The following is a 12,857-nucleotide window of genomic DNA, read 5'->3' as shown; positions in this document are numbered from 1 at the left end:
ACGCTCTATCCACTGAGCCAAACTGGTTAGGGCTCACAGTGATCATTATTTAATTCTCATTCCAGAATCACTGCTTATCCTGTTTTCCAGATAACGTGCCTGGTTCTCACGTTTTCACTACCCATCTACTGGGCATCCAGCTTAACCCATCATGCAGACCACAGCCTGTAATGGATCAGAGGATTCCTCGACCATCTTCTACCTAACAGGCATCCCCTCTCTGCCAAAATCTCTCTTCCTTTCTATCTTCTTTGTCTTTCTCCTCCTCTATCTGCTCATTGTTGCAGGTAACACCCTGATCCTGGTGGCTGTGGTGGCAGAGCCCAGCCTCCACAAGCCCATGTACTTTTTCCTGATCAATCTCTCTGCCTTGGACATCCTTTTCACCACAACCACCGTCCCCAAGATGCTGTCCCTGTTTCTGCTCGGGGACCACCTCCTCAGCTTCCCTGCCTGCTTCCTGCAGATGTAGCTCTTCCACAGCTTCTCCTGCTCTGAAGCCTTCATCCTGGTGGTCATGGCCTATGACCGCTATGTGGCTATCTGCCGCCCACTGCACTACCCTGTCCTCATGACCCCACAGACCAATGCGGCACTAGCAGCCAGTGCCTGGCTCACGGCCCTCCCTCCTGCCCATCCCAGCAGTGGTGCAGACATCCCACATGGCTTTTAGTTCTGTGGCCCAGGTCTACCATTGCTTCTGTGACCACTTGGCTGTGGTCCAGGCTTCCTGCTCTGACACCATGGGCCAGACCCTCATGGGCTTCTGCATCGCCATGGGGGTGTCCTTCCTGCCCCTTCTGCTGGTGTTTCTCTCCTATGCCCATATTCTGGCCTCCATTCTTCGCATCAGCTCCCAAGGAGGACGTTCAAAAGCCTTCTCCACTTGCAGCTCCCACCTCCTGGTGGTTGGCACATACTACTCTTCTATTGCCATAGCCTATGTGGCCTATAGAGCTAACCTGCCCCTGGACTTCCACATTATGGGCAATGTGGTGTTTGCTATTCTCACACCTGTCCTCAACCCCCTCATCTACACACTGAGGAATAAGGATGTCAAAGCAGCCATCACCAAAATGGCATGTCCCAAGGGCCTAAAGAATGCTGGGAAACCCTGATTCGTAGGTATAACTTGACCTATTCACAAACACCAATAACAATAGAGGGAAAAGTTGACAATTGAAGCAACCAGATAGTTAGAACAATAATTCTCAAAATATGGCCTTAAGTATTCCTCTGCTGTAATAAAATAATAATTTTCTTTCCTTAATTCACAAGCAAAATGGATGGGAGTTTTCTGTTTAATTTTTAAGCTGTGAATCCCAACTTCACAAGATTGTGAATACAATTGTGGTCACATTTCCATTAATTCAAAGTATTTTGATGCTCAGAGACTCCAAGTATTTTACCAGCAATAAATTCAGTCTTTTTCCTTGTATTTCTTCTTCCAGTATTTCTAAACATCCCCAGGATTGTTGACATCTAGACATGAATCCGTCTTGTCCTTATTGTTAGAACAGCACCTTAGAAACCCCTTTCAGGGATTAAAGTCTGACTGCTACCATTTCAATCCCTGCTGCCTAAAAATTCACTGCCACTACCAATATTTCAACACCAGTCACACAAGATATTTACCTCTAGACCCTCATGGGGTCATTCAAAAGCAGGCCCTTCCTCTAGCTTATGCTTCGGCAAGTGGTGCCCCTTACCAAACCTGTGTGGGCACCAAAGCATTACGGTTCTTTTGGTTCCCAGCCACACCATAGTTTCCCCATCCATGACCATGGGGAGCTTAGTAGAGAAGTTTGCCCTTATCAGTAGGATCCTGGGCCCAGGACCTCTACTCTTTCTCAAAACACTGTCTTACGAATTCCTCTTTCTGGCTTAGTGGCCATCCCCGTGTCCTGGTTCCCTTCCCCTATGCCTCATTTCCTCTTGAAGACCTGCTGAATTTAACCTAAGGGCTTGCAGAGAAATTGTTTCTCTCTCTACTCCACTACCACCCAATAAACAACTTCAAAATACCCTCACGTCACCACTAAAGCCCTGCTTTGTGCAACTCTCTTCTGGTATCTATTTCCGTTTCAGTTCAGGGCTTTGGTTTCCTGGATGAGCCTCATGACATCCTTTCATGTTCAGTTCCCTTTCTAGATGGAGCAATGAATTAATCACATGAAGAGTGGATCAGAGCAACATGGATCCCCAGGCTAGTTCCACCCCCACACACTATTGTGGCTCCTCGTCACATTTTCCATGAGTGGATATGAAATAACAATGACAATAATAATAATGTTTTTCACCTGGAGCTTTATCTGCTAATTGGCAAGTCCCTCTGTATTTTCAAATTTAAAAAACAGTTTTAACTTCATGCGTCAAAGGATACCACCAAGAGAGTGTGAGAAGACAACACACAGAAAGGGAGAAAATACATGTAATATATTTTCTTGCAAATCACATATCTGATAAAGTATTAATATCCAGAATATATAAAGAACTCCTACAACTCAACAACAACAAAAAACAAACAACCTAACTCCAAAAATGGGCAAAAGACTTGAATAGATACTCCTACAAAACAGATATACAAATGTCCAATAAGAACATGAGAAGATGCTCAACATCACCAGCCATCAGGTAAATTAAAACCATAATGAGATACCCACTTTGAACCCAGTAGGATGGCTATTATAAAAAAAAATAGAAAATAATAAGCATTGGTGAGGATATGGAGAAATTGGAACCCTTGGGGAAAAAATGGTGCAGGTACTGTGGAAAACAATACGGAGACTCCTCAAAAAAAAAAAAAAAACCAACAAAATAAATATAGAAATACCAAATGATCTATCAATTCCTCTTCTGGGTATATATTCAAAAGAATTGAAAGCAGGGCCCTAAGAGATATCTGTAAACCTATGTTTATAGTGGCTTTATTCACAATAACCAACTATCCATCAACAGATGAACAAATAAACAAAATGTGGTATATACATACAATAGAATATAATTCAGGCTTAAAAAATACTAAAATTCTGATACATGCCACAACATGGATAAAACCCGAAGACATTATGCTAAGTGAAATAAGCCAGACGCAAAAAGACACATCACATGATTCCACTTATATGAGGCATGAGGGATAATCAAATCATACAGACTGAGAGGAAAACAATAGTTACAGGAGCTGGGGGTGGAGAGGGGAAGGGAGAGTCCCTGTTTGATGTCTATGGAGTTTCCACTTGGAATGATGAAACGCTTCTGGAAACAGGCAGTGGTGATAGCTGCACAACACTGTGCATCGATTTAATGTCCCTGTAGATTACATTTAAAAATGGTAAATTTTATATGACGTATATTTTGCCACAATCAAAATATATTTAAAACACCGTTTCACCAGGCCCTAGGTCCCAGGCCCCTGAGTAGCCAGGGGCCTGCCTGCCCCTGGTCAGATGCCCACCCCTGGCTCATAAGCTGTGGCCAGAGGGAGGTATGTTGTTCAATCACATGGTTTAACACGGACACAAACAGTCGTGGAGCAGCATGCCTTAAAAAGTGGGGTGGGAGGAAAGGCATTTGACACCTGCCGCACTTAGGGGAGTCCTTTCCCCATCTGTATCAGGAGACTGTTGTGAAGATCTGAGTGAGAGCAGGTAATTTCATCTCCCCAATATCTTGAGACGGCATCCGCTCCTCTGCATCCCCACATCATCAACCCTGGGGCAGATGTTACCACCTTCTCTCTCCTGAATGAGCACAACGGTCTCCTCACTGGTCCCTCCGCCTGTGGGCCCGCCGTCCATTCCATATGTGGGCAGAATGGGTTTTCTGACAGACAAATCTGGTTACCTTACCACCCTCCACATAACTGGAAGGCTCTCGCTAATGTGGCCTGAAAAGACCTCTTTGACTGCAAATCTCACCATTGCCTCTCTCATGGCAATTCTGAACTTCCTTCAGTTTCTCAAACACACCAAGTCCTCATTCTCACCAATGACTCACTCTTCTCTCTTCCCAAAGCCCTCTTCCTCTTTGTCTACGTCAGCTGGCATCTTACTTGGACTTCTCCGGAAACATCATCTTCTCAGGGGAGCCTGCCCTGGCACCTCACCCTGAAATGCGAGGTGGGTGCCATTCACATGTTCTCCCTCAGCAGTTTATAATCCCCCCCTCCCATGGTGGCACTTTTTTTATTTCTGGACCTTAGGAGACGAGAGCTCTGAGCACATTAGACCCATTAGCCTGTGCAGGCTCCTTGCTTGTTTTATTCATCTTCCTCTTTATCTCCATCTCCCCAATTTCCATCCCATTCTCCTTTCCCCACTTAAGCATCCGTTCTGATGTGTTGGATGTCCATCCATAAATATAAACATATCTTTGTAAAATATGTCATGTGCTATGTATGTGCACTTTTAATTTATATGTGATGTTACACATCTCAGTTTATTTCTTACATTTGCATTCAGTTCCAAGTTTTAGATCTGCCTATGTTGCTGTTTATACGTCTCGTTTCATTGGCACCAATTGATGTATAATATTCCGTAGTATGACTTCCTCACAGCTTACTTTCTTCTCCTAGTGGGGGACACTGAAACCACCTCCAACTCTTTGCTACTACAGTGTCTTCGTAAGTGTCCTTGTGTATGTCCTTTCGTGGAGCCCTGGAGGATTTTCCCTGGAACATAGGACAAGGAGTCGGGTTAGTCATCGGTTATGCATAAACTTGAGCCAAACATAGTCTCCTCATTATTTGCAGATTCTGTATTTGCAAATTTGCTTACTCACTAAACCCAAAGCCAATACTCATGGCACTTTCAGGGTCACCACCGGACATGCCCAGAGCAGCAAAATACCTGAGCCGCCCACATCCGCGCTCCCAGCTGAGGTCTAACAAGGCAACACTCTGCTTTCTTGCTTCAGCTTCCACTGCAGACAAGTGTCTTTTCATAGTCTATTTAGGACCATGGTTTTTTGTTTTTGTTCTGCATTTTTTGTGCTGGAAGAGGGGCAGTAATTTTGCTATTTAACATGGTACCCAAGCATAGTGCTGAAGTGCTGTCTAGTGTTCCTAAGCACAGTGTGTGATGTGCCTTCTAGAGAGAATACACGTGTTAGATAAGCTTCATTCAGGCATGAGTTACAGTGCTATTGGCCGAGTTCAATGTTAATGAATCAACAATGTATTAACTAAGGTGCTTTTAAATAGAAACACACATGAAACAAGGGTATGTATTTGACCAGCTGATGAAGATGTTATGACCAGAGGCTCACAAGAAAATAACCCTGTATTTTTCCTAGAAGAATGATTCAGTATTTACTAATTCAGTGTTCACTGCTACTTTATAGAATGTAACTACCACAAATAATGAGAATTGACTTTACTTTAATATTGTTTCCTAGAATAGTTGTACCATTTATACTCCCACCAACAATGGATTATGTAGTTCCCATCTTCCCACATACTCACTAACATTTGATATATTATCCAACTTTTTAATTTTTTGCCATCCTTATCAGGCTAAAGTGCTACCTCATTCCATTTAATCTGCATCTCTCTAATTACTAATGCATCATCTCTGTAAATACTTGTTAGCAACTAGCATTTACTCTTATGTGAATTGCTTATTGAGAACATTTGCTCATTTTCTTTGGAATTCCTGTATTATTTTATTGCCTTCAGGACTTCTCTATGTTTGTTCCTTGGCAACTTTAAATATTGCAAATATATTTTCAAATTTGTGATCTGTCCTTCATGTAGCAGACATTCTTAATTTTGATATACTCAATTCCATCACATTTTTTACCTTTTGGTATGTGAGTTTTAGCTTTTCTTACAACTATTTCACCAGGGTATTTCCCAACATTTTCTTTTCATTAGCTTCCTAGTTTTATCTTTCACATGTATACTTGAATCCATGGGGAATTCCTGTTGGTTTAACATGTAAGGTAGCAATTCTGTTTTATTTTTCTTCATGCTGAAAGCTATTTTTTTTCCCAATCTATCTTTAAAAATCCGTTCTTCCTCATTGTTGTATAGTTCCATCTTTATTAATTTTAAATTCCTATACACCTTGTCTACTTCTGAGCTATTTAGTTCTATTATCTATTTGCCTATGGCTAGACCAGTACCATATTATTTTATTATTATAGCTTTGCAGTATGTCTTTTTACCTACCTGATTCACCATATACATATTTAAATATATTTTAATTGATTTCAGAGAGAAAGGCAGAGGGAGGGAGAGATAGAAACATCAATGATGAGAGCGAATCATTAATCAGCTACCTCCTGCATGCCCGCAACCTGGGCATGTGTCCTGACCAGGAATCGAACCATGACCTCCTAGTTCATAGATCAACACTCAACCACTGACCCATTTTGGCCAGGATATATATATAAAACTTTCTTTTATGTCTTTCCTTTAAATTTCTAGAGTTTTTTTTCAACAAACATGGTAGTCATTTTTGACATTATAACTTTATTACTACTGTAAAAAGGCATTAAAATTTTTGTTCTGGTTATTATGCTAGAAAAAGAACACAGTTTCTGGCTAGTATAAAAGCTTCGCAATCATAGCCCTTATCACAGTGAATTATAATTCCTTTTTTATTACTTGCATGTATTCTTCATTAGACGCCAAGCTACATGGAGATTGGCACTGGGCCTGCCTTTCCTATCGCTGCATGCCCAGCACCTCTCATAGGGCTGGCACACAGCAGCAGCTTAACAAATGGCTCAGCCCTTGACACATGGTGTCATTCAGCATAGCTCCCTCCTACTCTCTAAACAATCATCTCATCAGATGCCACGCTGTGGAGATGGATGGCCTCACAGCCAGGGAGAGGGGGTGTATTTCCCAAGGACTTGGAGTAAATGAAAGAAAAAGCCAGAGCCCAGTTTCCTCACTGAGATCCACTTAGCTGATCCATGAAGTGCCCTTCTTCTTAACGCCGCGGGGAGAACAGACAGAAGATTCTTTGAGAGATGGAGCAAAGAGAGCAAAGTTATCACTTGAATCCCTAGGTCAGCCTCACCAGAAGCCAAACTATGCCCTTGGACTTCCTGCTTAATGGCACAACAGACCCACGTTTTACTCAAGCTGCTGTGTTGGGCATTTGTTATTATGTTGGACAGCAGGAGACCAGGGTCCCAGTTACATTTGTCACAGCCTTGCTATGTGTCCCTCACTAAGTCCTTACCCATCTCTCCTCTCTCTCTGTAACATGAGGGGATTGGACCAAGATATCCTAAGGGCCCTTCTGAGTCAGACCCTCTCAGACACTAAAAGTTGCTTACAGTTCAGGGGATCTCAATGCTTTAAAAAGGGCTGCCTACAGTGGACATTCTGAATTTACTACTTTCCTCACTGCCTTTTCCTTCGGATAAAATTGGTAACATTCAACAAACATCTATAAAGGAAAGACTATAGCTAGGCATTGGAAACAAAGATGAACAAGAAAAAGTTCTTATCCTTATATAGTGCACATTCAAGTGAGAGCACAGACAAGAAGTAAATAAATAAACAAGATAATCACAGCTTATGTAATGCTATTAATAAAACAAACCATCAGACACATAGGCGGCAGGCCTAGCTAACAGTGTGTCTTCAGGTAAGTCACTTTCCCTCATGGGCCTTACTTCTTTTTCTGGAAGGGGTCGAGGGGAGGGCATGAGCACAGGGTGGTTTTCCTGCTGCACAGCTGTGAGAGTGAGGGAATCACAGTTGTTGGCAGGAACACCCACATGCTGTGGTTAAGGAGGGCAGACTCATTCAGGACGCAGAGGGAAGGGGGAATGGGTGGGGAAAGAAGGAGAGAGAACCTATAACAAATGTCACTGAGCACTTGCCGGAGTTTTAGGTCGTTGTTAAGTCTCACAACAAACCAGCCATGTCAGCATTGCTGTCCCCACTTTACGGAGGAAGACGCTGAGGTTCTGAAAGATGATGTGATGTTACAAAGTAGCAGGAAGACCTGACCGGTTTGGCTCAGTGGATGGAGTGTCAGCCTTCGGACTGAAGGGTCCTGGGTTCGATTTCGATCAAGGGCATGTACCTTGGTTGCGGGCGCATCTCCAGTGGGGGCTGTGCAGGAGGCGGCTAATCGATGTTTCTCTCTCATCGATGTTTCTAACCCTCTGTCCCTCTCACTTCCTCTCTGTGAAAAATCAATAAAATACATTTCAAAAAACGCAATAGTAGAAAGAGGATTCAAGGTCAGGTTTCTCTGAAGCCAAATCTGATGCTGATGCAGATATGACAACTGTGATGAGATGAAAAGAGGTACGATATTGCGACTTTACATTCTGTGGGAAGAGAAGAGATGTGTGAGGGCTGAAAGGTTAGGAAAGTCTTCCTGGAGTAAGTGGGTTGTTAGCTGGGCCTTTGAATGGGAGTGAGTTTGAGAAAAAGAAGAAGAAAGAAGTAGAGAGCGTGGGGCATTGGACTGAGTCCTGGACCAGGGCTCAGGGGCACGTAAAGGTGGTTCAGGGAAGATGAGGCTGGAAAGGCAGACTGGCCCAGAAAAGAGCCTGGTGGGCCTTACTGAGGAGTGTGGTCTCGGTTCTTGGGCATTCAGGAACTGCAGGAGGCATGCAAACAGGCAAAGGGAATGGCACAGGAGGGTAGATTTGGTGTCAAAAGACCTAGAGTGGTCATGCTTCTTTCACTTACTAGCTATGTGGCCTTAGACAGTTTGCTTCATTTCTCTGAGCCTCAAATCCCTCATCCAAAACACGTCTGACTTAAAAAGTTGTATTCATCATTGTATTTTCAAGCACCAGGATCCATCATTTAGAACAGCCTGTGGGTCGAGACCCCTTTGGCGGTCGAATGACCATTTCGCAGGGGTCACCTAAGACCATCCTGCATATCAGATATTTACATGACGATTCATAACAGTAGCAACATTACAGTGATGAAGTAGCAACGAAAATAATTTTATGATTGGGTCACAACATGAAGAACTGTATTTAAAGGGCCAGAAGGTTGAGAACCACTGATTTAGAAGGTGTTCCATAGATGTTTACTAAATGAAGTAAGATTAAAAACTGCCTCTCCCAAAGACCTACACACAAGAGCTAAAAGAATAAAACTCTTAGAAGAAAACATTGAAGAAAAGCTTCATGACACTGGATTTGGCAATGATTTTTTTTGATATGACAACAAAAGCATAGGCAACAAAAAGAAATATATAGATAAATTAGGCTTCATCAAAAAATGAAAATCTTTTCTTCATCATAGGATGCTATCAAGGGAGTAAAAAGGCAACCCACAGAATAGGAGAAAATATCTGATAAGGCATTAATTCCAAAAATATATAAAGAACCCACCACCACCAACAAAACAAAACAACCCAATTTAAAAGTGGACAAATTAATACACAGTTCTCCAAAGAACATACACAAATGACCAAAAAGTACATAAAATGAGGCTCAAAACCATCAAAATGCAAATCAAACCACAACAAAATACCACTTCATACCCATTAGGATGGCTAATATCAAAAAACAGAGAACAACAAGTGTTGGTGAGGATGTGGGAAAATTGGGACCCTGTGCATTGCTGGTGGATCAAGAATGTAAAGGACTAGCCCAGGGCTTGGACCCTAGTGAGCGCCCATCACAGGACAATACTATGGAGGGAAGGGTGATTTCTGAGATGAGGACAATGCACTTCATACAGTTCTTAGATGATGAAACAGTTCTGTGATTATCTTTATACTTGCACGTTTCCTCTAAGTGGACAGGGTGCCCCTGAGGCCCAATCTCCCCCGAGCAGAGTAGAGATGGGTCTGCCTCAAGCACATACACACATACCTCCCCACCACCCAAGTTCCCAGATATCCTAATTGGCCTCCAGAGAGGAAACAGATCTCATTGACAGGCCCTAATTAATTCCTAGGGATTTGGGTCCCCACATTCTCCTCTCATTCCACTCCAACTCCCCAGTTATGTCCTTCAGACAAGTAAGGAAGGTTGCAGACTCCCCAAGGAAAGAGAAGCTGTGGGAGGGTCTCATGTGTGGTCTCTGCCAACTGTCATAACGAGGCCCCAGGAGAACCTGCCTAATCGAGGCAGACCCAGAACTTGGAAAGTGAATGCTCAGTATCCTTCCCTTCCCGGCACCCGTTCCAGCTGCACGCCCACACCCACCTTAGCCCCATGGTATAGACATGCGTATTCTCGCCTGGCTTCCCCAGGGGCATCTAATTTGAGCATCTCTGTTCCTATAACTCTTTCCACCCCATGGTTCTGGAGCCATGGTCTGTGTCACTGCCGTGTCTTGTTCTTAGGGACTCTGATTGCCTCACAGATCCTGTGCAGAAATCTTACAGATGGGGAAACTGAGACCTGGAGATGGCCCTGTCCAAAGTCACACAGTGAGGTAGTGGTCAGGCCCAGGTGTCCTGGCTCTCAGCCCCTGACATTTCCCCCACAATAGCACAAATAGCAGTAGGACCGTGCAGGTCTCACAGAGCCTTGAATTTCAAGCCTGTGAATTTGGACCATTCTCATGAGCAATTGGGAGCCATGGCAGGTTCTTCATATTTGGCAGCATTTCTTTCTTTCTTTCTTTCTTTTTTGCCTTCCTCCAACAGAAGCTGGGTGTCACTACTAGGGATCTTGTTCTCACAAGAGCTATTTCTGCTCATCCTTCAAGGCCCAGAGCAAACATTCCTCCATGAAGTGTTAGCCCGATTGCCAGACAGGCCACCTGGTCTTCCCTGGGGCACCCATTGTTTCTGGCTCCAGGCAGAGCTGATAGCACTGTGGGCCCTGGAGCAGAACTGGTCATTTGCATATCATTCATCCTGGCCAGACCCCAGATCCACAAGTGAGGAGAAGCTGGATCAGAGGCAGAGGAGGCCTCAGTCTTGGTTCTACTCTACTATTGTCTTTACTCCAAAGTGGATGTCTGCATAGTGTCATGGCTGTTATTTAAAAACAGGTTCTGTCATCAAATAAAATTAGGAAACAGGGCATAAAGGTTTACTTCCTGCAGAACTCCTCGGAGCCTTGACTATGTGCATGTCCCTTGTGACTCTCTAACAAGGCTCTGGGATGCAACAGTCCCTAAACATTTTTGACTACAGATCTTTTCGACTCCTGCACATCTTATAGGATCAGTGTTCTGTAGAAACACTCTGGAAAATTCTGACCTAGATTACAGTTCTCATGTACACAGTCCAACTTGGGGAAATCATTTTAGAGTTTCACTTTATATCATATGCCCACGTAAACCCTAAGTGAGTTAAAGAACGAAATGTCAAAATGAAATGATGAAAACAAAAGGAAATGAAAGCATGGGCTGTGGACCCCCCAAGCCTGGCACTCAGCCTCGCCCACGGTGCTCTCATTATTTGCAGAATGAGCACAGGGTCCTGGTGTCACGGACAGACATGCTATGCAGGTAACATTTGATTTTGCATCTTGATTAGGCTGCTTCAGCTGCTGGCCATATTCTTCCTATGAAATTACATCTAGGAAACTAATAACCTCACACTTGGAAAAGCTCCCTAATGGTGTCACTTACCGCAGCCATCACATTGGGCCTGCATAGAATAGCCTTTCACCCAAAGCAGTGACTTCAGCCCTGAGACAATGGTTCCCTGGAAGGAGGAGAGGGGCCTGGGAAGAACCTGCCAGCCCTTCCCCTATTGGCCAGTTTGGGGATAAGCCCAGGCCTGGTGTCGGAGCTGGAGAGAGGGCAGGGAAGGGTGTAGGACAGTGGTTCTCAACCTTCCTAATGCCGCAACCCTTTAATACAGTTCCTCATGTTGTGGTGACCCCCAACCATAAAATTATTTTCGTTACTACTTCATAACTGTAATTTTACTACTGTTATGAATCGTAATGTCAATATCTGACATGCAGGATGTATTTAGGCGACCCCTGTGAAATGGTCGTTCGACCCCCAAAGGGTCGCGACCCACAGGTTGAGAACCGCTGGTGTAGGAGAACAGCCTGAGCAAAGGCGTGGAAGAGGGATGCAGAGGCCAGCCTGAAAGGTGCAGACAGTGGGGGGATGGAAAGACAAGACAGGGCCAGGTCATGCGGGATCGTAAATACCAGTCTAAGGAGGTTGACAGGACAGTGAGTCACTAAGGAAGGGTTTGACACAGCGAAGGGGGCAGCTTTGACTAGAGTATGGACAGGGGTGGGTGGAGACCCTTTGCTATGAGACCAGCAAAGAGGCTGCTGGTCTGGGAGAAAAGAGGAGTGCCAAGGGAAGGCACGGCCATGATTGGAGGAAAGGGAAGGATTAGGGGACACTTGGAGAGACAACAGAACTTCGTCACTGACTGGTTCTTAGGGACCCTGATTGCCTGGGATCCTGTGCAGAAACCTTACAGATGGGGAAACTGAGACCTGGAGATGGCCCTGTCCAAAGTCACACGGAGAGGTAGCGGTAAGACTGGTCCAGACCCAGGCGTCCTGGCGCCCAGCCCCCACAGTAGCACAACTAGCAGCAGGACCGTGCAGGTCTCACAGAGCCTTGCATGCCAAGCCTGTGAATTTGGACCATTCCCATGAGCAATTGGGAGCCACGGCAGGTTCTTCATATTTGGCAGTATTTCTTTTCTTTCTTTTTTTTCCCCTTCCCCCAACAGAAACCTCCTAGTGTTGTTGCTAAAATGCACAATCTGGCTGCTTGTAGGCCAACCCAACTCCCTCAGTCTTTCTATAGAGGACAGAGTCATCCTCTCCTCTTTACGAGGAGGAAGCACAAAGCCCAGAGAAGTAAAGGGATTCACCTAACGCCACACAGCAAGTTAGTAGCCCAGATTCCCCCAACCCCCAACAGAGCTCTTCCGTAACCTGGTGTTAAAAAAGCAACACCTAGGAGCCTGAAATTATGGGCT

General features: G+C 44.3%; 1 protein-coding gene across 1 annotated transcript; it reads left to right on the top strand.

Annotated features, from left to right (window-relative positions):
- Positions 1 to 151: 151 nt before the first annotated feature.
- OR2AT4 (olfactory receptor family 2 subfamily AT member 4) lies at positions 152 to 1,118 on the top strand (the record flags this gene model as incomplete). Its single annotated transcript, XM_081100307.1, is given in 3 exon segments — positions 152 to 469; positions 473 to 625; positions 627 to 1,118. Coding segments are annotated over 3 exon segments (963 nt in total).
- Positions 1,119 to 12,857: the final 11,739 nt, after the last annotated feature.

The sequence above is a fragment of the Myotis nattereri genome (genome assembly GCF_964212035.1).
Source record: "Myotis nattereri genome assembly, chromosome: 9".
NCBI classification, from domain to species: domain Eukaryota; kingdom Metazoa; phylum Chordata; class Mammalia; order Chiroptera; family Vespertilionidae; genus Myotis; species Myotis nattereri.
The sequence above is the reverse complement of the archived record's forward strand: the minus strand, read 5'-3'. Positions and strand labels throughout refer to the sequence as shown.